The sequence below is a fragment of the Vipera berus genome (assembly GCF_964194415.1).
Source record: "Vipera berus genome assembly, chromosome: 2".
NCBI classification, from domain to species: Eukaryota; Metazoa; Chordata; class Lepidosauria; order Squamata; family Viperidae; genus Vipera; species Vipera berus.
This window is the reverse complement of record NC_138203.1, coordinates 120,233,837-120,257,530: the sequence shown is the minus strand read 5'-3', so window position 1 is coordinate 120,257,530 and position 23,694 is coordinate 120,233,837. Positions and strand designations below refer to the sequence as shown.

General features: G+C 43.7%; 1 protein-coding gene across 1 annotated transcript; it reads left to right on the top strand.

Annotated features, from left to right (window-relative positions):
• The first annotated feature begins 1,665 nt into the window (after window positions 1-1,665).
• LOC308663461 (intercellular adhesion molecule 4-like) lies at window positions 1,666-16,687 on the top strand. The gene is made up of 6 exons (XM_081319874.1): window positions 1,666-1,774; window positions 2,739-2,810; window positions 5,989-6,255; window positions 8,238-8,555; window positions 11,389-11,709; window positions 16,108-16,687. Exons 2-6 carry the CDS (start codon window positions 2,741-2,743, stop codon window positions 16,212-16,214), a joined length of 1,083 nt encoding a protein of 360 aa, XP_081176000.1. The 5' UTR covers window positions 1,666-1,774; window positions 2,739-2,740; the 3' UTR covers window positions 16,215-16,687.
• Window positions 16,688-23,694: the final 7,007 nt, after the last annotated feature.

Sequence of the window (23,694 nt, the reverse complement as noted above, 5' to 3'; positions counted from 1 at the left end):
TTTTTCAATATTGTAAAAATGAACAAACAAAAGATGAAAGAAAAAGAGCATAAAGAAATGAGAAAAAAATATACAGTTATGCCTTCTGCTCTCTTCTTTATTGAGTAATTATCATCTTAAACATCCTCTCTGTGCCTTTTTAATCCCAAAATTGTTGTCATATTAATGAATTTTAAGCTTGGAGTTTTCTGGTATCTTACAAGAAAACTATTTTCCAGAAACTAATGCTCTACATTAGAATGCACTTTCCAATTGCCTTTGTAGCACAGCAAGTGGTGGATTTAATTTTTTTTTAATCCCATTTATATCCTGCCCTTGTCCGAAGACTCAGGGCGGCTTACAATCTAAAGTACAAATCAATGTGCTTAGCAATAGCCTTCATTCTATGTATATGCCTGCTTATTAGGGCTTTCGCCCCCCCCCCTTCTATAATTTGAGCATAGCTGAAACTGTTGGTTATGGGATCTCTAGACTTCTTCCACTGCAAAGAGGGACTGGATTGGGCACCTTTGGCTGAGGGCAAAAGTACCAACTGTCAGACATAACTCTTGAATGAGCTGCAAAGACTTTGGAGGCTGTAGTGTGCATCCCTCCCTTCCCTTCCCTTTAAAAGATGCTATTGATTTCCATGGAAGAGATAGACCTGCCAATACTTGAAAGAAAATACCTGTTTTGTTCAATGAGAGTTACTCCCCAGAAAATGCTGCTGCTACAAAATATATAATTAATAATAAAATATGTGCTATTAAAAGTATAGTATAGTAATAATAGAATTGGAAGGGACCTTGGAGGTCTTCTAGTCCAAACCCCTGCTCAGGCAGGAAACCCTATACCAGGGGTCTTCAAACTTGGCCCTTTTATGACTTGTGCCTGGCTGAGGAATTCTGGGAGTTGAAGTCCACAAGTCATAAAAGGGCCAGGTTTGAAGACCCCTGCCCTATACCATTTCAGACAAATGGTTGTCCAGTCTCTTCTTAAAAACTTCCAGTGTTTAATTCCTTTAATTCTAGGGTACTTCTCTCCTTGATCAGTTTCCATCCATTGCTTCTTGTCCTGCCTTCAGGTGCTTTGGAGAATAGCTTGACTCCTTCTTCTTTGTGGCAACCCCTGAGATATTGGAACACTGCTATCATGTCACCCCTAGTCCTTCTCTTCGTTAAACTAGACATACCCAGTTCCAGCAACCATTCCTTATATGTTTTAGTCTCCTAATCATTTTTGTTGCTCTTCTCTGTACTCTTTCTGGAGGCTCAACATCTTTTTTATATCGTGGTGACCAAAACTGGATGTAGTGTTCCAAGTGTGGCCTTAACTAGGCATTGTAAAGTGGTATTAACACTTCACTTGATTCTATCCCTCGGTTAATGTAGCCTAAGACTGTGTTGACTATTTTGGCAGCTGCAGCACACTGCTGGCTCACATTTAAATGATTGTTCACTAGGAATCTGAGATCCCTCTCATAGTTACTACGATTGAGCAAGACACCACCTAAGTAGTGTTAACTCTGGTTGATTAACGCCCAATATTTGTTATTAATGCAAAGACCTTCTCCTTCAGAGTTGTCTTTCTAAGAACTCAAAAGCTGGTGGCCTTATCTTCTCCCAGCAGGAAGACGTTTTGCCTGCCTGACTTTTACTACCGCTAGCAACAGAAACCTCGTGGGCCACTGACTGCAGAAGGCTTGTAGCAAGACAACTGCACCAACCACACGGAAACCCACTTTGTCTTCCTCAGGTGCTCTTCCTCCTTTGAGCCACTTCTACCACCAGTGCATGTAAGTGATGAAAACCTCCTGAATCTCTTTATCATTTCAATATGGGGAGGACACAAAAACCTTCATTTCACAGGAAATCAGCCAAATGGATCTAAACAGGCAAAGGGGTGGAGAACAGACTATGGGAGCAAAGTAGAAAGATGCTTTGAGCAGACTTGTTTTTTTCCAAGCTTCCTTCACTTCAGAAGGCTTTGATGAGGAGAAAATAAAATTGTCCTGAATTTCCTGTCACAAGGCAAGGGAGAAAAAAGGGAGACGTTTAAGAAGAAAAAGCAGCTCTAGAAGATGAAAGAAAACCCAAGAAGCCCTGGGACCAGGGGTTGCAAATATATTTTCAGGGGTGGGGGGAACCTAGCAAATTGTAAAACAGTTAAAAACAGTAATTATGAAAGATAAGGAAAGACCAATTTTTTTACATATTTAATACACCTCACGGCATAAGAAGCACACAAAAAAATCAAAAAGCAAAAAATCCACATTCAAACATTACAACACTGAAGCACGTGAAGAAGAAACCAAAATGTCTAAACTGATGAATAAAACCAGCAACAGCAACAGATTAAAACTGTTCCAAGACTTGTAGCAAGTCTTCAGTTTACAAGGAAAAATTAGTTGGAAGAACAAAAGCCCAACCTGATATCACCAAAGGAAAAACAAATGGAAAGGAAAAATGGAACTAAAACATTTCATTTGCACGTTGGAATGTAGGGGACCATTCAGGGCTAGTTATCTTGCATTTGTGTTTTCTAGACAGCATGTCAAGGAAGATTTCAAATATTTCTCTACATGCCAAAAGGTGTGGACGCTCCTAGGCTATAGGAATGGACTCTTGGGTCCTGGAGTCAGAGGTTGAAACTGAGCTTGGTCTTCCTCTTCACAGTTGTTCCTGGAGATTTATTCTAGTGTGATTTTTGAAGGACACCTTTTCTAAGTCAATGAGATGCTTCTTTCCATTTCCTTTCAGCGATGGAGGTGAAAACTTGGAAGCTCTTCACTGCCTTTCTGTGTTGCATTGGATTCCTCTTGGCTCTTTCAAGTAAGTGTCCTGAAGCTGGAACCAATGAAGAACTTAATCTCCATTCTGGACTTTGTATTCACCTTGAAGGTCTTTTGCTTGGCTATCCAAACTGTGACCCACCATCTGCTTTAAGCTACAGCCTCTGTTGTGTCATTCAACAGGGTGGTGAGGCACAAGCATTGCATGTTTGGGAATTACTCCCCTTCATTTTATGAACTATCCATATGTGAATAATTGAGTCTTTAACTTAACAACGTGAAACCTGGATCTCCTTTCAAGACAGACTACTGTATAGAGAAAGTGCTTTCTCAGGGGTAGCACAAAATTAAGTATTATTTTAAATTTTTCCCAAGAAGTGAACTCTGGCTATACTTTTAATTTTAGCTGATTTCTGCACATACATTTAACCAGGTTTTTGTGGCTATGGTCTTAAGTACAGTATACATTTTCTTTCAATGTATGTTTATTGTATGGTTGTATATTTTTCATTTAATTTCATGAGCTGCCTATATATAAATATTGTAAATAAGCTGCACCTGGGAAGAATCTTCAGAAACTACACGTAGAGAAATGCATTATTAATAGTAATAGTAAAGGTATAAGTCTTGCTGTCTTCTGCACAAGTGGAAGATCCAGATACTAGCACCACAGTGTAAATGAATGAATTATAAGATTGGATTAATTAGGGTATAAACTTATAAATGATAAAATGATATTTTTCAATAAAAAGAGTCTTTTCCAGCTAGCATCCCACCCCTCTGGTTTGAGACAAGAAAACTCGGCATGTTTTAACCCTGTCTGGCTTCTTTCCATTTCAGAAGAAGTTTGCCTTGGCCTTTTCTAATCTATACAACTCAGAAAAATATCCTGAGAGGGAGTGTTTTGCATTCAGGCCATTATCAGGACGGACAGAAACCGTCCTCGTGTGGACTGAAGCAACACATTTCTCAACCGTATTATGTAAAGATTAGATGTAATAAATGCACACTGCAAACGTGGCCACTTGTCACATTGTGTGCGAACTCAAGAAATTTAACATGAGTTCTTGATTTTATCCTTGCCGTAACATGCCTATGAGAAAGGTTAGTTTGTACAGTAGTGATGGACCTAAGATCATGAAGATTCTGGAACAATACTGGTGTTAAATCAAGAACGTTAAATTGGTTCTCTCTGGATTTCAGCATGTTCAGGGGTCAAGGATGATGGATTTGTCTTCCAGTGTACCTTCCCATAGAAAAGCAGGGGGCAAACCTTTTTGGTTCTTTCCATCTCTAGCAAGGGGAAACAAGTGAGCACACTCAGAGTGACAAAAAATCAGGAGTCTGGTAGCACATTTTCCAGTGTTTTATTAAAAGGCATAGCTGTTATGAGCTGCATCTCACTTCCTTGTCTGCAGAGTGGCTAGATGGAGGCAAGATTTAAATTGGGGTGAAAAGGGGAGGGAGGATGGGGTGGTTATTAGATGCAGGCTACATGTGAGGCACATTACAAGTACCTTATCAATTAATAGTTGTAACGTGTTAAAAAGCCATTGTGCTTGTTGAGACTTTTTAAGATAGCCTGAAATTTTACCCTTCCCTTCTTCTTAGAGTTGAGAGAGAATGACTGGCTGCATGACATCCAAATGATTTCATGCCTAAGGTGGGACTAGAACTTACAGGCTCCCAGTTTCTAACCTGGTGCCTTAACCACTACTGTACACCAAACTGGCTCTTTTTATTATTAGAATAATGAGATAGGAAGGTAAGAAAAGTTTTGCATTGAATAGTGACATTGAAAAACACAAAAAGAAGCCACAACTAAGCACAAGTAGACAGAGGTAAAAATGTTATGGGAAAACTTTGCCAATTTTTCCTGTATCTGTCAGCATATCTCTCAGTAAAATGTGGTATTTTTTGGTTTAGCTTTTTTGGACTTTTCTGCGAAGTTTTCCCTGTTTATCCTCTCTAGAATCCAGAAAGGCATTGCTGGCAGATGATGGAGTATGTCACTTTAGTTTAGAGGGTACTTACTGGACCTGGTGATGGTGCCGTTGGTATAAGTTGTGGGAGCAAAATAGACATCTGGATTTGTGGCATGGTCAGGTTCCTGTTTTAGCATCATTGTCCTGTTGTTTCTTGTTTCTTGTGAGAATCTGCTTCACGGTCGATGGCTGCTTATTTAAAATATAGTGCCACTATATTGTACTTGAGAAAATGAAGTGTCACTGTTCATTATTATTAATAATCTATTAATAAGCTTATTAATAATCTATTGTGTGATTGAGTGGTGAGTTGTAAGTGACAGCCAACGGTATTCTGTTCTGTTTTTGTGGCTTGTCTTTTAATAGTTACTCCCTGGGAACAATTCAGGTTCTATTGATTTGTCTTGTTGGGTGGATACATTCAGCCTCCTGAATGTCTGGTTTAATTCCACCACTTGAGCATGTCCATCAAGTGGGTCATAACGAATGTTGTTGTAGTGCAGTGCCTGGATATAGATGAGAGGGTGGCTTGATTATGTGCTCTGGGTGGAAGCTAGAAGTATGTAGCTATGCTGTATATTGTCTATGTGTCCATTGTGTGATTTTACTGTGACATCAAGGAAGTGGACTTGTTTTGCAGATTCATTGATGCTAAAGTTGATGATAGGATCAGAGTTGTTAAGGTATTGATGGAATTTGTTAACAAATAATTTTTTATGAATCCAGATGGTGAAAACTGCAATGAATCTCAAATAAAGAAGGGGGTAAGAGTTAGAAAATATTATTCTAGATCAGCTGTGAAAATATTGACATACTGAGGAGGCATGTGTGTGCTTTTTAGTGAACATTTAATAAGAAAAATCTTCCACCAGAATCCTCCTAATTGCTTATTTTATTTTTTTGCTATGATAGACTAACAGCTAACTTACTCATGGGCAAAATTATATATATATATATATTGTTCTGAAACAGATGGTAATCCAAAAATGTAAATGCATTTCAGTAATACTAGTTGACCTCCCAATGCAAAATTTTACAAACATCAGTCTGTACGCCAAGGCAGAAGCAGGTAACTATAATAACTTTCTTTCCCCAATTTTTCATGGTGATATTGGTGGGCAAGATCTCAGCTGACTGCATGAAGTATTTAAATACTTTGGACAAAATCAGGATGAAATGACACTATTTTGTTAATTCCTGTTCTTGACACGTGTGTTTTTCTTGGGTTTTCAGCAGCTCAGCAGAAAAACCCAGCAGTGCCCTTGAGAAAAGCAGTGAAATTTGGAGGCCTCTTTGTGCTAAATTGCACAACAAACAACAGCGGCAACAACAGTAGCTGTGATATTCAGGAGAGGTCCTCTCACAGCTATGATTATAGAGATGAGGGGCCCACCTGGAAAGCTTTCACTTTCATTGTCGTTGACTGGTCACTCCGTGCATCGTGTGTTGTGACCTGTAATAATGAACCCAGGTCTTGGGAAACGATCGTCACAGTTTACCGTAAGTCAAATTCACTATGAAAGTCTATCACTTTGAACGTTGCCCACTGTGAAGAAGCCTTACTGCAGTTCGGTGGAAGAAAGGGATGAATGCTTTCTTCTTTGAGACGAGGTGCTCAACTTAACAAGATAAGAAAAGAAAATGGGGGCTCAGGGAGCCAAAAGTCAAATGTTAGAGTACAAATCTGCCAGATATAGAGGAATATTTATAATGTTCAGAAGAAGTCCCCAGGCATCTAGTAGGAATTTTCTCCCTCACATTTTCAGCAAAGTTTTAGATTTTTTTCCCCTTGGAAAAACTACACCTTCTCCCATTTCTCCTTCCGACATCAGTTGAAAAGGTTTTTATGCAACTAGGCCTTTATAACAAGCAAACATTAAACTTCCTTGCTGCTAACATCCCATTGATGGAGAAAAGTCATTTGATGTTCTTATGTAATGTCAAGCATTTGTTTCAAAAGCAATGCTTGGCTGTTGGAGTCTAATCTAGTAGGCGGTGGTTATCTGGCATTTAGAAATATCTAGTGCTCACTCTAGTCACAATAAAAATTGTATACTAAAATGTCCCCAAAGTATTCCAGTAAAATGAAGCAATAGAACTTGGTTTAGCTGGATGATTTGTTTCTGCCTTAGGCTAGGGAAAGTGTTAACTATTTCACACTTACAGTGTCTCAGCCAGTGAAGTCCCTCCCTCTGAAACCTTTTCAATCATGTCTGGGCACATAGAGGAAAAGTTTGAGAGGGTTCCCTCAAGCAGTACATAGGTAAAAAGAAAACACCTCTATACAAAGTCTCTCTAGGCTTAACGGTCAATCTTACACAAACATACCTCCATGTAAGTCTGCATAAAAAAACCGCTGGAATAGGGGCAACCACTTGAGTCTCACAAGCACAGGGCCAGCCACTGGGCAACAGTCTTGCACAGTGAACCAGACAGGAAATATGGCCAGATGAGCTGATTCTACTTTATTGTAAGATTGCAGTTAACAGAATTTTTCAAGTCTGAAAGTATCTCTCTGCCCCCCATTCCTGATCTTCTTTACAGCCCAAGAAACTAGGGAAAGTTTCTTCTGAGCCACTTGCCCTGTCGGTATTCCTGCTGATTGTCCTTTGAGTTTGTCTCTTTACCCTATCTCCCAAACTCATTCCTGTATACCATGACACTGGGTTTCCCTTTGATGCCAATTCCTTGGCAGATGCCTTCAGCTAAGCTGAGTGCATAGAGTAGGGCTATCATAACTGGTTTGCAAGAATCCAGATGATCCCTAGATGACTGCAAAGAATGAGAGTTTCCAGTAGTTTTTTGTTTAATTAGAGGTTACGCAAAGTTTTGCACTTCAGACATGATGACCAAATGTAGAGCACCATGGTGGAAGAGCAGCATGGGAAGAAGAAGGAGCAAGTGAGAGAGGGAAGGAGGAAGACGAGGATGTTCTGTAGCAACAGCAGCAAGCAGCATGGGCTACAAGGAAAATGTTGGCAATCACTGCTGGATGCTCTTCTCGTATCTCTCTTCCTTCCTCCTTAAGAAGGAATGAGCAGACAAATCCTACAACTGTATATATTAGCTAATGAAGTAAATCAGCCCCTTTTCTGTGATTAGCAGAATATGGCTGGCCACTTTCACGATTTTGCAAATTGTTTTTAAAGAATGCAACCATCAACGCTTCACCCCAATTTCTCTCAACTTTACATCTGCTGAGAAATTATTTTCCACAGTCTGCATTCTCCCCAGCTCCTTCCCCCACTCCCTGAACTCAGGGAGATCCTTTATCTTTTTCAAATGGAAGAAGGAAGCCTTTAGTGGGTGATAGAAAAGGGCAGATGGCCGAATATAGACATATATTCTATCCCAGATGTGCTTTGGGGGGAAAAAATGTCCTGAACTGCAATGGAATTAAATCCAGAAAAGCCATGATTTTACTCATCGTCACCTTTCCTCTAAACATTGAAAATGTTTGGCTATGTCTTATTCTATTACAGAAACTCCAAAGAAGATTGAGCTGTATCCAGTACCAGAAATGGTGGTGGGCAAGTTGTATAATTTAACATGCCGGGTTTTTGATGTAGCCCCCATTCGGAACCTCACTGTGACCTTGCTGAAAGGGGAAGAGCAACTTCTGGTAAAGACCTTTGAGAATTATATTCACCCTGAAGCTGATACTGTTGTGGTGAATCATAGCATAATAGCTCAGGAAGATGACTACAACAAGACAGTTACCTGCCAAACATCCCTGGATCTGAGACCAACAAAACCTCTCCTGAAAAACACCTCCCGCGGCATATCATTATGGACTTTTGGTGAGATCCCATCCATTACCCCAGCTCTGATTTAAACCTACTTCACCCTGTGGTTACAGAGTATAATCAGCCCACATGGGGTGGGGGTGGAGAAAAACGTTCATCCACCTTTGATTTTCTTTGCATAGATTTTGCTGAGCTACCATTCACTTCCTTTAAAGCAGGTCTTCCCAATTTGCCTTTCTTGAGACTCGGGTCATTTAAATGTCCTATAGGGACCACCCTCCAGAATAGAAGTAGATAAGGTCAGATAGAGAAGCATGCAAGACCAGGGGGAAAAAATGAGATGGAACTGGAACTGGAGGGGATAAGCAACCCTGGGGCCTCAAATCTCCTCTGCTATGAAGACAACTGCAGCAGTCAAAGGCCTAAACAAAAATTGTAACAAAAGAAAAGATGTCACCACAACCCCATTTTCAAGGCATAATCAGGGCACTGATTGGAATATCTTTCAAAAACTAGTACTGTGGGAACTGAAGAGTCAGCAGGAAAAAAGGAAGGAAGGGAGGAAGGGAGGGAGGGAGGGAGGGAGGGAGGGAGGGAGGGAGGGAGGGAGGAAGGAAGGAAGGAAGGAAGGAAGGAAGGAAGGAAGGAAGGAAGGAAGGAAGGAAGGAAGGAAGGAAGGAAGATCTCCACATCCATTGCAGTAAATAGCAGTAATTCACAAACCCTTTAACAAGGTATTGCTTCAATGCAAATACTTCACCAGTTTTTTTTAAAGACATAGTACAATTAGACTGGAATTAGAGATTAATTAAAGCACCCAATTTCACTTCTCCCTACCACATTGCCACAGGGCTATTGAAAGAGAGTGATAGTTCAATGGCAAACCAGCAACATCTGGATTTTTGGAAGAGAGTGCCCACTTGGAAGGAGTCTCCCACTCCTCCATCATGTGTTCAGGAAAGTGATTGCAGTGATTTCTCCTTCTGGTAGGTGATTCTGACTGCAGAAAGAAAGGAAAGTTGGAGAAACCACTGCTCACTCTCCTTAAAGATTACTGCACTGAATCTATAAGGACAGCCATGCTTTCTGGCTTTGTTGATCTGTATCAGTGTAATCCATGATACTACTTTTCTGTTGCACTCAAGGGTGTGCAGAACATATATTTTAATAGGGCCATATGTTGTTAGCTGTTGTCTTGAACATCCATAAGAGTCAGGAGAAAGGAAAAAGAATGAGTAGCAAGAGGAGAAAGCTGGCAGTTGATTTATAGTCTATTGAGTAGACCATCCAGCTTGTCCAGTGCAGAAAGCAACATCTTCTTCTTCTTGACCTTTTAATTATGTCCTGCCAAAAGATGAAAACAGACTTTTAAATCAGCATCCCCCCAACACACACACAGACCTTGGCAGCCTCTCTGGAGTAGCTCTTCTCTTCTAGCTTAGGATGGAGGGCTAGAGTCTCCAAAAACACTACAATATCTTATGTACATGCCCTAAAGAGAGATGAGAAAGGACAATTCTTATATGCTCTTATATTAGTATTCATTCATTTATATCTTGCCTTTCATTCAAGAGGCATAGTGCTCCTCCTAGTTTTCCCCATAACAACTCTTGAGTAGGCTGGGCTGAGAGAAGGTGACTGGTCCAAAGTCACTCAGAAAGCTTCCAAGGCCAGCTGTGGAGTAGAATTTAACTCTTGCTGCCTCTAACCCAGCATTTTAAGCATGCTGTACGAAGAAATACAACTGGAAAAAGAGCATCATGTTTTATACAGAGGCCATGTTTACAAACAGTTAACTTAATTTTGACACCCCGAAGCAAAAACTAACAATAAGTGCTGGGTTTACACATGACACACTAAAGTCTAAATAGGTTGGCTAACTTGAAGTTCAGTGTGTAGTTGAAATACAGTGAAGGATAGACATCTGTGATCAGATGAATTAACATATTTACAGACTTTGGTGAGGGGGGGGGAAACTCGCAAAAAAGATGTTCTAGAAAGGTGATTCATCAAAGATGTTGCTACTTAAAAAAGGAGCAGGGCGGTGGTTGAGGTGTGAAAGTAGGTTTTCAAAACAGTTTCAGTCTCAAGACACTCTGCTGCCAAATTAAGGATGATTTATTGTTCCTTGAATAAGATTAGAAATGAAGATTAGAAATTGTTGAGCATTTAGAGTCCATTTCAGTGTAGAGTTTCAAGGGAAACCTCACTAGTTTTACCTTTCAGGACAAAATGTTCTCTTACGAGCCTTTACAAAATAGTGGGTTAAGAAACACTATCACAAAATTGGTCCTGAAGCATCAATACTTACCTGTTATAGTAGATAGATTCACAAAGATAGTAATCATTACTTAATTTTGTTTAGATTAACCAAGTACATTCAGTATGTTCTTTTGTTAGATACCTGAATACCCCAGAAGAAGAAGCCTATCAGGCATCATATAAAATGCTAAGACTTATAAAACTGTCTGCCTTTGAACTATTAGCTAGGTATAATGTATGCTGTAATTTGGAATTTAGGGGCTACTGCAAAGATCTTTAAAGAGATGTTTTCCATACAGGATCTAGTCTTTTTATCTGTGATCCACAGCCCTACTTCTGACTCCTTGATTGACTGGAGTCTGTACCCAGATCCTGAAGTGGAAAGAACAATGAAGGAAATTAAGTTTTTAAGATTTCTAACGGGTAGTAGTAGCAATCTTCAAATTTGGCAGAGAGGGGATGTCTTTCTCCTTGAAGAGGTCAATGGGGAATTATGAAAGAACCCCTGAAGAGCCTGAACCCATCCAGCTTTTGGCAGGAGAGCAAGGAAGAGAAATATTCCATCTCTCTCAGAGAAGAAACTCAGCCATTCAGCCCAGTTAACGTTATCTCTTTTTGACCACAGGACCTCTTGAGGTAATGACCCTGGAACTCCAGAAGCTATCGCCAGGCCAAAACTGGGCCTATAACCTGACATGCCACATAATTAGAGTAGAACCCTGCCTTAATCTTGTGGTGACCTTTTTTAAAGGGTCAAAGAGGTTGGGTACACCAAGTTTCACAAACTGTACTTGGGTTGAAATAGAAAACTATACAGTCACTCTCCCAGTCACCCTCCATCCAGAGGACCACGGTCAGGAAGCTTATTGTCACGCAGCAGTGCGTTTGGGCCTACATGAACCAGTCTATCAAACCAAATCCTCAGAAGTTTCACTCAAGACTGCTGGTAAGTTTGCAAGCCAAGAACCTTTACTAAAGAGACACGTCAGACCCTTGTCTCATTGCAGCAACAGCTTCCACTCTCTGGGGATGATCAACCAGTGTGCTTCCCCCCCCCTCCCCTTATTATTATAAAAACCTATAAATGGTAAACAGCCATTCAGGCATACCTCAGATAAAGAGAAAGAGAGACAGAGAGGTGGACATTTACTATTGTATTTTTCTTTTAAACTGCATTAATCCTTTCTCCATTTTTTAAAAAAGGAATGCATACATAATAGCATGCATGTTTAGGAGCAGAGCAGCAGTTCTTATTCATTAGGAAATGTTAAGTGAGCTTCACATGTCAGATGCCATATGCTCAATTTTTTGTCCCCAGTCAGACAAGTAGGGAGAAGACTGCTGCTCCTGTTGTGTGCCACTTGTCCCTAGGTCCCAAGTGAGGATAAAACATGGACAGTGGACTGGGGGAGAAAAAAGATTACATCATCAGAACTGTAAGCTTTATGACTGCCAAGGACATATTTTCTACAACGTTTGGATTAATTGTGGGTGCTTCATCTCTAGAGAGTTTCAAGAAAAGATTGAACAACCAGGGGTGGAATAAGGACCCCTGTCTAGGGCAAGGGATTGGACTAGAAGACCTCCAAAGTCTCTTCCAGCCCCATGATTCTATGACAGATCTCAGAATGCCATCAAAGGAAGGCTGATTAGTGTTTAAAAACAAAATGCTGAGATTTTAAACCAGGATCTGCCCCAAAGTCTCTCTTTCACCCACATGTATAATAGAAGACTTTATTATAAGTATGCAGGAAAAGCATGTGACTGCTCAGGTATGAGAGAAAAGAACTTTATACAGTACATGCTCAGAGACTTTTCTTTGTTATATAACATCATAATGTTGAGGTTACCAGCCAGCAGCAGCAGCAACAACAACAACAACAACAACAACAACAACAACAACAACAACAACAATAACAATAACAATAATAATAATAATAATAATAATAATAAAGTTGGAAGGGACCTTGGAGGTCCAACCCCCTGCTCAGGTAGGAAACCTACACCATTTCAGACAAATGGCTGTCCAGTCTCTGCTTAAAAACCTCCAGTGTTGGAGCATTCACCACATCTGGAGGCAGGTTGTTCCACTGGTTAATTATTCTAACTGTCAAGAAGTATACTATTCTAGATCTCCTCCTCATATCAGTTCCTGCTTGTTTAGTTATGTTTAGAAAGTTACTTTAATTAACTATGTTTCGTCAATATTTTTCAAATAAGGACTAATCTTTCCTACCCTGTTCTTCAGCTAATATATTTCTTCAGCTAATAAAGGCAACATATTTATTGTGTAGTGGGCTTCAGTAGGCAAGGAGCAGACCAGCATAGTTACAACATCATTTATTGACTCAAACTAGAACTGGAGAACTGCAGGCAACTGCCTGTAATTTATACTCTGAGCCCACAGGGCCTTAACCAATCACTACTAGAAAAATGCCTATAATTTATACTCTGAGCCCACAGGCCCTTAATCAATCCCAATACTAGAAAAATCTGCCCAAATATAAATGTTCCCCTGGAATCAGGAAGTCATCAAAATATGGGCAGACGCCAGGAATGTTCTTCAGTGTTTGTTACATAATAATTTGGAACAACCCTGGTGCTACACTTACCCCAAACTGCAAGTGGCGCACTCGGAATGCACCTCTGTGTATGACAATTGTTTGTGCTTCTGCGGTAGTGTCGTCTACCGGTAGCTGCTGGTAGGCCTGGGCGACGTCTAACTTAGTGAAGATTCGGCCTCCCTGGAGCAAAGTGAGAATGTGGCTCACTATTGGTACAGGGTAAGCATGCTGCTGTAGTGCCTTGTTTATGGTGCACTTGTAGTCTGTGCACATGCGAACGTCCCCATTAGGCTTAACTGGGGTCACTATTGGAGTCTCCCACTGGCTACAGTCCACCGGTTGGAGCATTCCCTGCTGTACCAGCTTGTCTAGTTCTGCATCAATTTTAGGCTTCAATGCAAAGGGAACCCTGCACGGTTTTAATCCGATTGGAGTTACTGCTGGATCGAGGCTACATGAAATGGGTGCCCCTTTATATTGTCCCAACTCTGTGCTGAATACGTCACCATATTTTTGGCATACTGCTGCTAGATCAGCTATTTGTGTTTGATGGATGCCCATCATCCTGATGCCCAGGGCCTTGAACCAGTCCAGTTCTATGAGGTTGGTACATGGTCCCTTTATGGCCACTACACTGAGGGGACCCTTGAACTCTCTGAATTTTACTCTAATGGTAGCTTTCCCCCCCCCCCCTTATGGGAACACAGCAATTCTGGAAGTCCATTAGCACTAAGCTCAATCATTTGAGCAGACCCGCCATCAACTACATTTGCAAATGTGGTAGAAAGTCCTGGAGGAGATAATGGACAGGGCCGATACAGTATCTAGCTCCATGGAGCATGGGACCCCTTGTAGTCTTAATTGGAGTCTTATCTTTTCTTTGATGGAACATTGGGCCCCTCTGCTTTGGATGCTACGTCTTCCTGAGCAGTATTCAACTCTGTTCTGTCCTGGGAGCCATTTCCCCTTGTGCTGCTGTGTCGCAGGTTTCATTTCCCGCTGACGACCTCTGCAAACTCTGGCAAGGTGCCCTTGCTTTCCACAGGCACGGCATACTGCTGTATGGAATCTGCACTCTGCTCTTTCATGCTGTCCCCCACAGCTTCCGCAGCTCTGTGGGGAAGTTGCTTGCTCTGTGGAGCATGGCCGTCTGGGTGGCTCTCTCCACAAACAATTGATTTCTTCACTCTCACTGGCCTCTCCCGAGCCTTCTTCAGTCTCTTGGTGGATCACTGTGGGGCTGTGTTTTAGGTGGCCGGAGAATCTTCATTGCCCCTCTGGCAGCCTTTTCTGCCATGATTTCCTTCAATGCATCTTGGAAAGTCAGTTTCTCCATGGTGAATAGGCGCTCCTGTAAGTCTATTATGCAGGCCGCAAACGAGCCTGTCTCTGAGACTGTCTTCCAGGTCGGGGAACTCACATTGGCGCAAAGCTTGGTGAAAGGATGCCACAAACTCTGCTGCAGATTCCCCAGATCTCTGCTCACATTGCTCAAATGCATAGCGCCAGGCAATTACTGAGTGTTTTGGCTCAAAATGTTCCCTATTTTTTTCTTGAGATCTGCATAGGCCACAGTCTCTATACGTGCTATCAGGTTTTCAGCAATATCAAATGTGGATTGTCCACAGACACATAGTAAGGTTGCCGCCTTCCGGCCATCATCTGTGATCTGGTTAGGCCAGAGATAGTTGTCTACTCAGGAGATGTGTGAGCTCCACTCTTCTGGATGAATAATATCAAACTCATTGAGCCTTCCCAATTTAGCCATTTTTGGGGAGGCCCCTGTGGTGCTGGTTAATGCCTGTATGTTGCAGTTGGAGCTGTGCTGCACTTTGAGATCCTGGGGACAGATCCCTCAGGTGTCATGTTTCCAACTAACGAGACAGATCAAAGCACATTCCAGCATTGTTTATTCTAAAAAGTCTATAATAAAGAGAACAAAGCGAGTACCCCTTCCATTGTACTAGGTACTGCAATTTCCCTTTAAAGATTCTAGAGTCAAGAATGCCTTTCACTTCATAGTGTCTCTGACCTGCTACTACAAGGGGCCCAGGTGCCTTCTTAAGGTGGAGTCCCGAAAAGGTTTCAGCAGGCTGCAATGGAAGACAGGGTGAACTTTCCCTGAACTGAAACATGTAAGACTGCAGTCATTGCAACCACCCCAGATTTAGTGTAGCATTGTCTTTATGTAAAATTTTATTTTGCTGTTGAGTTATAAATTCAGTCTAAAATGAATAAATAATTGTTGTTATAATCAGTGCTAATATACTGAAATATTATTTTTTGAAATGTAAGAGGTCTGAAAAATTCATGAGTTCAAGATGTACTAATTCAATGAGTGAAAAAATGGTTCTGAATTTTTGTGTGAATATATGTAAAATGCAATATCCCATCTGACTGCTATTTCTGTTAGTTTTTATTTTCAGCTTTCAATATAACTGTAATCTGGTGGTAGGGTATAATCAAATAATAGATACTTATACCTTTGGATGTCATATTCTCTTCAGAACCAGTTTCAGATCATATTAATGTGATATTCTGTTTAAAAAAATATGAAGCAACCTGGTTCTTTGTCTCATGTGCAGCTTTCCTTATTCATGTTTAGTTTGATTTGGAAAATATGTAGTACTTTTAGCCTTCCGGAATAACATTTACGCAGTTGGATGTTACACTAAATTTTCTTTGCAAAGTTCACCCCCCAAAAAAAATCTAAATATTTTGATAATAGTATTGTGATGTTTCATTCTCTTTTTCTAATTGTCTTCCTATCTGGTTTTCAGAATCCTATTTGGCTATCGTTGTAGCTGTTACTGCTGTTGCTGCTTTGCTAATTTGTGTGCTGGTGGTCTTTCTCATCTTCATCATTAGACTTTGGATCCATCAATGAATATATGATACCAGACCCAAACTCATGATAACATCACATGACATCACCACCACACAACCATTCAAAAAGCAAATCCGAACCCACAATGATAACGACGCACAACCACAAAACAGAAACCTAACTACAGCTGCAACATCAGCCACTTTAAACCCCTCCAAACCACACAATAAGCAAACTGACACCCACTATAAAAACATGGCACCACCACAAACACGAAGCCGAACAAAAGCAGCACAACTCACCAGCTCAGGTCTAAGGCTGGCAGCTAAGACCAGCCCATCCACTCAAAACACACCCCCAACCAATCAGAACACACACCCCATTCAAAACACACTCCCACCCAATCAGAACACACCTAATCCCCCACCCAATCAGAGCACACCTCCACCCACAGAACACACCCCCTCTGGCAGTTTAAAAAAGAGGAACAAACAGCCACTACCACATGCTTCTCCCAGAAGAAGGAAGCTGAAGCCACCAGCCTGAGGATGACAGATGGTCGCGTGCTTCACAGAGAGACGGACACAGAGCTGGGTAACGATGCGTTTTTTCAGGAACAGAACGAACCGGGGAAAAGGGGGATACCTGGCGTCTATTTGTACCTGCCCAGGTGGATGACATCCAATCAGTTCAAACCTGGGCTTCCCGCCAGTGCAGGTGGCCAATGGGTTTGAATCCTGGCTTCCCGCCAGGGCTGCCCATGCCTGGGGCTGTCAACAGCTTGAACCATTTCAGGCTTTTCCCGCGTGAACGGTTATCGTCCGGAGCTGTCCAGCCTCCTGCTGAGCTGCTCATTCAGCCTCCTGCTGAGCTGTTCATTGTGTATGCTGAGTGGCATACACTGCACCCCTTCCCCCATGGTGAGGAGACACCCTCTGTCGTTCCTTCTTAACTATATACAGCTTATTTACAAATTTACATTTAACCCTTTGATTCCTCCTCCCCCCAGGCTTAAGAGCAAACATAATCGTTAAGGTAGCTAGGGGCTCTGTGTGCTCTGTTGGATCTCCTCAGGATCGGCTCTGCAGTGGGTACGGTTCTGCTTCTTGTTTCTTGGTCTGACTGCAGTGGTCTGTTTTGTGTGGGGGTATGTGTTTCTGTGTTAGCTCCTTGTGACCCGCTGTCATCAGGCTCCTGCCTATTTTCACTGTCAGCTACTTGCCAGGTAGATGGATACCCCAGGGCCCTTCCTGCTGTTCTTCTGGGTGACTGTGAATGGGTTTGTGTGTGTGTCTGTGCTTGTGTTTGCACTGCCTCCTCCCCCACTGCCTTCGTTGATGCTTCACCCGTCCTTTCAGGGGCCCTCTTCCTTAATTGATCTAAATGTCTCCTCCACAGGAGTCCTTCCTCCACCCTTACCTTGTAGGAGAGGGGGCCTGTCTGCTCTACTACCTCCCCTGGCACCCATGGATGGCCTGTGCTGTAGTTTCTGGCCCAGATCTGCTCCCCTGTGTTGAAATTGGTTTTGAGGGTTGGGGTCTCTGTGTCTGCTGATACCCTGTCTGGGTGGAGTCTGTCTAGCGTTGTTATGAGGCGTTTGCCCCACCCGAGCTCCGCTGGGCTCTTGCCTGTGGCTGTGCAGGGTGTTGCGTGTTGATGGAGGAGGAATGTGGCCAGTCTCTGTTTCCAGTCCCCTTGTACTATTCGCTTGAGTGCATCCTTGGTGGTCCGCACGAACCTCTCTGCCAATCCATTACTGGCAGGGTGAAAGGGCGCTGATGTGGCGTGCCTAATCCCCAAGGTCCTCAGGAACACCTGGAAATCCGAGGAGGTAAATTGTGCTCCGTTATCAGATACCACTACATCTGGTAGCCCATGTGTGGCAAACACTCCCCTTAATGCCTGTATAGTTCCTGCTGATGTCATGTTAGTCACAGGTACCACCTCTAACCATTTGGAGTGACTGTCCACAATGACTAGAAATGTGTGTCCCTGGAATGGGCCCGCGTAATCTATATGTACCCTGGACCATGGGGTGTGAGTTTGTTCCCACTTGTGGACTGGAGCGTGTGCCTGCTCTGGACGAGACCTTTGGCATGTGTAGCACCCTGCTACCAACCCCTCTATCTCTCTGTCCAACCCAGGCCACCACAGGTAACTCCTCGCTAGGGCCTTCATCGTTACCACTCCTGGATGGCCCTCGTGTCGTGACTGAAGGACTTTCTCCCTACGTTTTTTGGGGATGATGACCCTACTCCCCCATAGCAGGCAGCCTTTATGCTCTGAAAGCTTGTGCCTTCTCGTGAAAAATGCTGTGAATTCTGATCCAGGTGATTTGTCTTGCCACCCGCTGCTTACCCAGGACTGAATGCTGCTGAGAATCTTGTCCCTGGGAGTTTCAGATGCTATGTCCCTAGCATCTAATGGGCATTCAGCCAGCTCCTGTATTGCTAGTATCTGATTAGCAGGGGTGGGGTCTGGCCCAGCCTCCCTTAGGGGGAGTCTGCTGAGTCCATCAGCGTGTCCCATTTCCTTCCCTGGTCTGTGGATCAGCTTACAGGAGTATGCTGATAGAAAAATGGACCATCGAAGCATCCTGGGTGACAGGATTTGTGGCATTTGCTTCTCCGTGGTGAATAGTCCTAACAGGGGCTTGTGGTCTGTGTAAATGAGGAATTCCCTCCCATAGAGGTAATCGTGAAACTTTTTTACTCCAGCGACCACTGCCAGCGCCTCCTTATCTATCTGAGCGTAGTTCCTTTCGGCCGCTGACAGGGTCCTAGAATAGTATGCTATGGGAGCCTGCGTGCCATCCTCCCTTAGGTGGCTGAGGACCGCCCCGATCCCATAAGGGGATGCATCGCACGCCAGGCAGATGGGCTGGTCCTCCCTGAAGTGAGTGACTGTTGCATCCCCTGCTAGCATGTTCTTTAGGGTCCTGAACGCGCTTGTGTGTGTGGCAGTCCAGTCCCAGGGTGTTTGTTTGTCCAGAAGTCTGTGTAAAGGCTCTGCGATGGTTGCCTTATGTGGTAAGAATGTGTGATAAAAGTTTAAAAGACCAAGAAATGCCTGCAGTTCCGCTTTGTTTTTGGGAATTGGGGCTTCCTTGATAGCCCTAACCTTAGAGGCGGATGGGTGGATGCCCTGAGCATCTATCCTGAACCCCAGGAACTCCGTCTCCGTTACCCCAATTTTGCACTTGTCCTTTTTTAACCTTAGACCCACATCCCTAAAACGACCGAGTACCGCTTTTAGTCGTGATGCCAGGACGTCCTCTGAGCCGGCTGCTATGAGGACGTCGTCGAAATACGGGCAAACCCCGGGAATCCCCTTGAGCGTTTTTTCCATGACTTCCTGGAAAATCCCCGGAGCTACGCTGACTCCAAATTGCAGCCGGTTTACCCGGAACGCCCCCTTATGGGTGATGATCATTTGAGCCCTCGCTGCCTCTGGGTCTACCGGCAACTGCTGGTAAGCCTGGGCAAGATCTAATTTGGCGAACACTGCCCCGCCTTGCAGGGACGCCAGGATGCTGCTTACAGCAGGGACCGGGTAAGAATGCGCACTTAACGCCCGGTTGATTGTCCCTTTATAATCTGTGCAGATTCTAATGTCCCCGTTTGCCTTTAATGGGGTGACTATGGGGGTCTCCCAATCCGCCCCATCTACCGGCGTCAACACCCCCTGTTCCACCAATTTATCCAGTTCCTGCTCAATTTTATGCTTGAGCGTGAATGGAACTCTCCTCGCCTTCATCCTAACCGGCTGAACTAGGGGGTTTAGTTTAAAGGAAATTGGGGTCCCGGTGTACTTCCCCAGCCGTTTGTCGAAAACATCCGCGAATTCCCTGCAGATGCCCTCCAACGAGAGGTGGCTCTGCGTCTGGTGGATCCCGGTGATCAAAATGCCCAACACCCTGAACCACCCTAGCCCCACGAGGCTGGTCCGCTGACCCTCAACGACCAGCACACTTAAGTTCCCCTTAAACCCTTTGTAATGGACCATCACCGACGCCTCCCCCCTGACATTAATTGGAGAGTTCTGGAAGTCCGAGAGGGTCAGTTTGGATGGCCTCAGGGGAACCCGCTGGCCGCTCCGCTTGCAGATCTCGTTGAATGTCCGCGCGGAGATTATGGATACGGCCGACCCAGAGTCAGGTTCCATTACGCAGGGAACCCCTTGAAGCTTGACCCTCAGTTTGATTTTTGGCGCTAGGGGTGGATGCCCCCCTGTTACGCAAACAGCCGACCGTCCCGCCGTGTGGCTAACCGTTAGCCTCGGCATCCGCTCCCCTGTACCTGTGGCCAGCTGGAAGTCCGCCTCCACCTCGTGTAGACTGTCCCTCGGCCGGCTCCGACAGACCGCCGCAATGTGGCCGTTCTTCCCGCACGCTCTGCACTTGGCTGATTTGAAACGGCAGGTAGACCGGGGATGCTGTCCTCCGCAGCTGGCGCATCGGGTAGACCGGGTGGAATTTCCCGATCCGCAGCCGGCGCACTGGGTAGATCGGGGTTGTTCGAGAGCGCCGGGCTGGGTAGACCTGGGGCCGCAGCCGCACTGCTGGGTAGATCGGGAGCGATTGGTGCCGCAGCCGGGAAGCTGGGTAGACCGGGGTCCGCTCGTTCCACACCCGCACTCCTGGTACCGTTGCTCGGCTGCCGCTGGTCGTTGCTCCCTCATGCGGTCCCTGGAGAAGGCAGTCGATCGCTGCTGGCAGTGAATGGCATCCACCTCGTATTCTGCCCCTTCTGCGTCGCTGTGGCCAGACAACTGATGGATGGCCCCGCTCTCCCTCGCTTCGGACTCCTCCGCTACGTCCCAGGCTAAGAACTCCTCCTGGACGTCCTGTAAGGTCAGCTTCTGCTTGGCAAACATTTTCTGCCGCAGTTTTCGGTCCCTTAGTCCGCAGACGATCCGGTCTCGCAGACGGACCTCTAGATTGTCGAAGTTGCAGAGTCTAGCCGCTTGTCGCAGGGTGGCCATGTACTGCTTGGCGGTCTCACCTGGTCGCTGGTCCCGTTTCTCGAACTGGTACCGCCATGCTATTTCTGAGGTTTCGGGCTTAAAATGCTCCGTTAGTTTGGTTATTAGTTCGCTGTACCCGACGGCATGAATGTCGTCGGGCGCGCAAAGACCGACCGCCAGCTGGTACGTCTCCGTGCCACAGCTGCAGAGTAGCGCCGCCGCTCTCTGTCGGTCATCCTTGACCCCGTTTGCCCATAGGTAGCACTCGAGCTGACCTACGAACACCTCCCACTCCTCAGGGCGGTTGCTGTGGAAGATGGGGTATTGCCCCAGTTGTGCCATTACCGTGGTATGGGTCGTCCTGCGTTGGGTTCCGAGCTGCCGATGGGAATTCGTCCGCGGCTAGCGTTGTCCGGTGCAGGATCCCACCTTCATCGCCAGTGTAAAGTTGCGTGCTTCACAGAGAGACAGACACAGAGCTGGGTAACGATGCGTTTTTTCAGGAACAGAATGAACCAGGGAAAAAGGGGATACCTGGCGTCTATTTGTACCTGCCCAGGTGGATGACATCCAATCAGTTCAAACCTGGGCTTCATGCCAGTACAGGTGGCCAATGGGTTTGAATCCTGGCTTCCCGCCAGGGCTGCCCATGCCTGGGGCTGTCAACAGCTTGAACCATTCAGGCTTTTCCCGCGTGAACGGTTATCACCCGGAGCTGTCCAGCCTCCTGCTGAGCTGTTCATTGTGTATGCTGAGTGGCATACACTGCATATATATATATATAGTTTAAGAAAAGTGACCAGTGTAGAAGTTCTGCTTCATGAACATCTCATTTGCGAGGAATGTGTCATGATATAATAGAGAATCACTTTGTATATAGAAAGAATATTAAGAAAAGCTCACAATATCATATCCAGATTTCATCTTGAGCGTGTGGACATTGGAATCAGGAAAATATGTCCCATTCTCTGGCATTCTTCCTGCTTGAAATGTCCCATTACAAGGTACTAAAGCTGCAATGATTGGCTGGTGTCATAAACCTTTGTGAGATGGATTCCCATCAATTCATAGCCTGAAGGACTGTTTATATTTGAGAACTTTTTCATAATTATAAAATGAGCAGTGATCGTTCATATATTTTTACAAGAACCACATTTCCTAAGTTGCACCTGTGAAAGGAATGTCAACAATTATGTATGATATAGTCATTCTTTTAATAAACTGACAGGGCAACATTATATTAATGTAAATTCCATTCCCATACTATATACAATATTATAGAATGAAGTGAATAATGCATGTATTAGCAATGCAACAACCTTGTAACTATAGCACTTTCAAAGCAAGTAATGAAATACGAGTACAAATGTATACAAAACTGGGGACATTTGCTACAAGAAAACACATAGGAAAGTGGAGCATCAGGACATAAATTAGCACAATGTAATCAATGGCCATTTTGCCTTCAATACTAACATTCTATATTTCCAGGTACTCAGAGTATTTTTCAGTATCTAGCTACAGAAATTTAAGGGAACAGGACAATAGCCCAAACCTGAATACCTGAAAATTGCTCTTAAGGAGGAATGAGAATGTACAGAAATAATTCAGTGGATAGGGAATAATAATTTTATGACAGCCAAGTAGACCAGAGGTAAGAAGACAAATAATATATACCACAAAAAATATAGCAGTAAGAATAACAACATAATACATATTGTAAATGCAACATGACACTATAAAGTCTACCTTACACCCACACTGTGCATGGTAGTCTTTCCACCAACAAGTTGCTTTCTCATTCTAACAACCAGTTAAAGAAACATAGCTCTTAGAAGAGTTACTCCTGAAATTGTATCTTCCAATGATGTTTAACATAACCTCAAGGCAGTCAATATAGGAGTGATCAATTGCTCTTGGACTACAAAGTAAAAGAAGGGAATAAAGAACTTTATTCAGCTTCTTGTGCTTTACATGGACAACCCCTGAAAGGCTGAAGAATTCCTGACCAACTTTTCTGCAGAGCTTGGGAGGAAAGGCTGTTCCATCAAGCCTTAGGATAACGGCTATTCAATAGATGATAACATGAAGATAAGCAACTGATTAAAATGCTTCTTCAAATAAAATGTCATAATTGCTGGTTAAACAAGATGCATATAAACAGAGATAATCTGAAGGGAACTGAAGAAAGAAAAACATGCATTATTAAGTGCAAACAAAGAAGTATACCCACCAGATAAAGAGTGGGAGCCCAATATGATGAGTTCTAGCAGAGTTCATAGTGGCCATGTGCAGCAAGCTACACTAAAGATCCAGCCAGCAGCAATCTTTCTTTAACTTCAAAGAGGGTTAAGAAAAGATTTCTGCACTGGCATTCACTAGCAACCATGAAGAACCAGCACCATGGAACATGACAGGCAAGGGCCATGAGGAAGACACTGCTTGAGAAAGATATTTAAAACTAGCAGAAGTAGCAAACAAATAAAACCTATCCCACCTTATTCTGTTCTATCAGCTTTTTAAAATAGATCTGTTTTTAAAAGTTTGCCAAACACCTACAGTGGATGTTTTTAAA

Coding starts and splice junctions, on each gene's coding strand:
- LOC308663461 (XM_081319874.1), top strand. CDS start 2,741: ATGGAGGTGAAAACTTGGAAGCTCTTCACTGCCTTTCTGTGTTGCATT. Junction 8,556..11,388: donor CATATCATTATGGACTTTTG/GTGAGATCCCAT, acceptor TTTTGACCACAG/GACCTCTTGAGGTAATGACC. Junction 11,710..16,107: donor AGTTTCACTCAAGACTGCTG/GTAAGTTTGCAA, acceptor TCTGGTTTTCAG/AATCCTATTTGGCTATCGTT.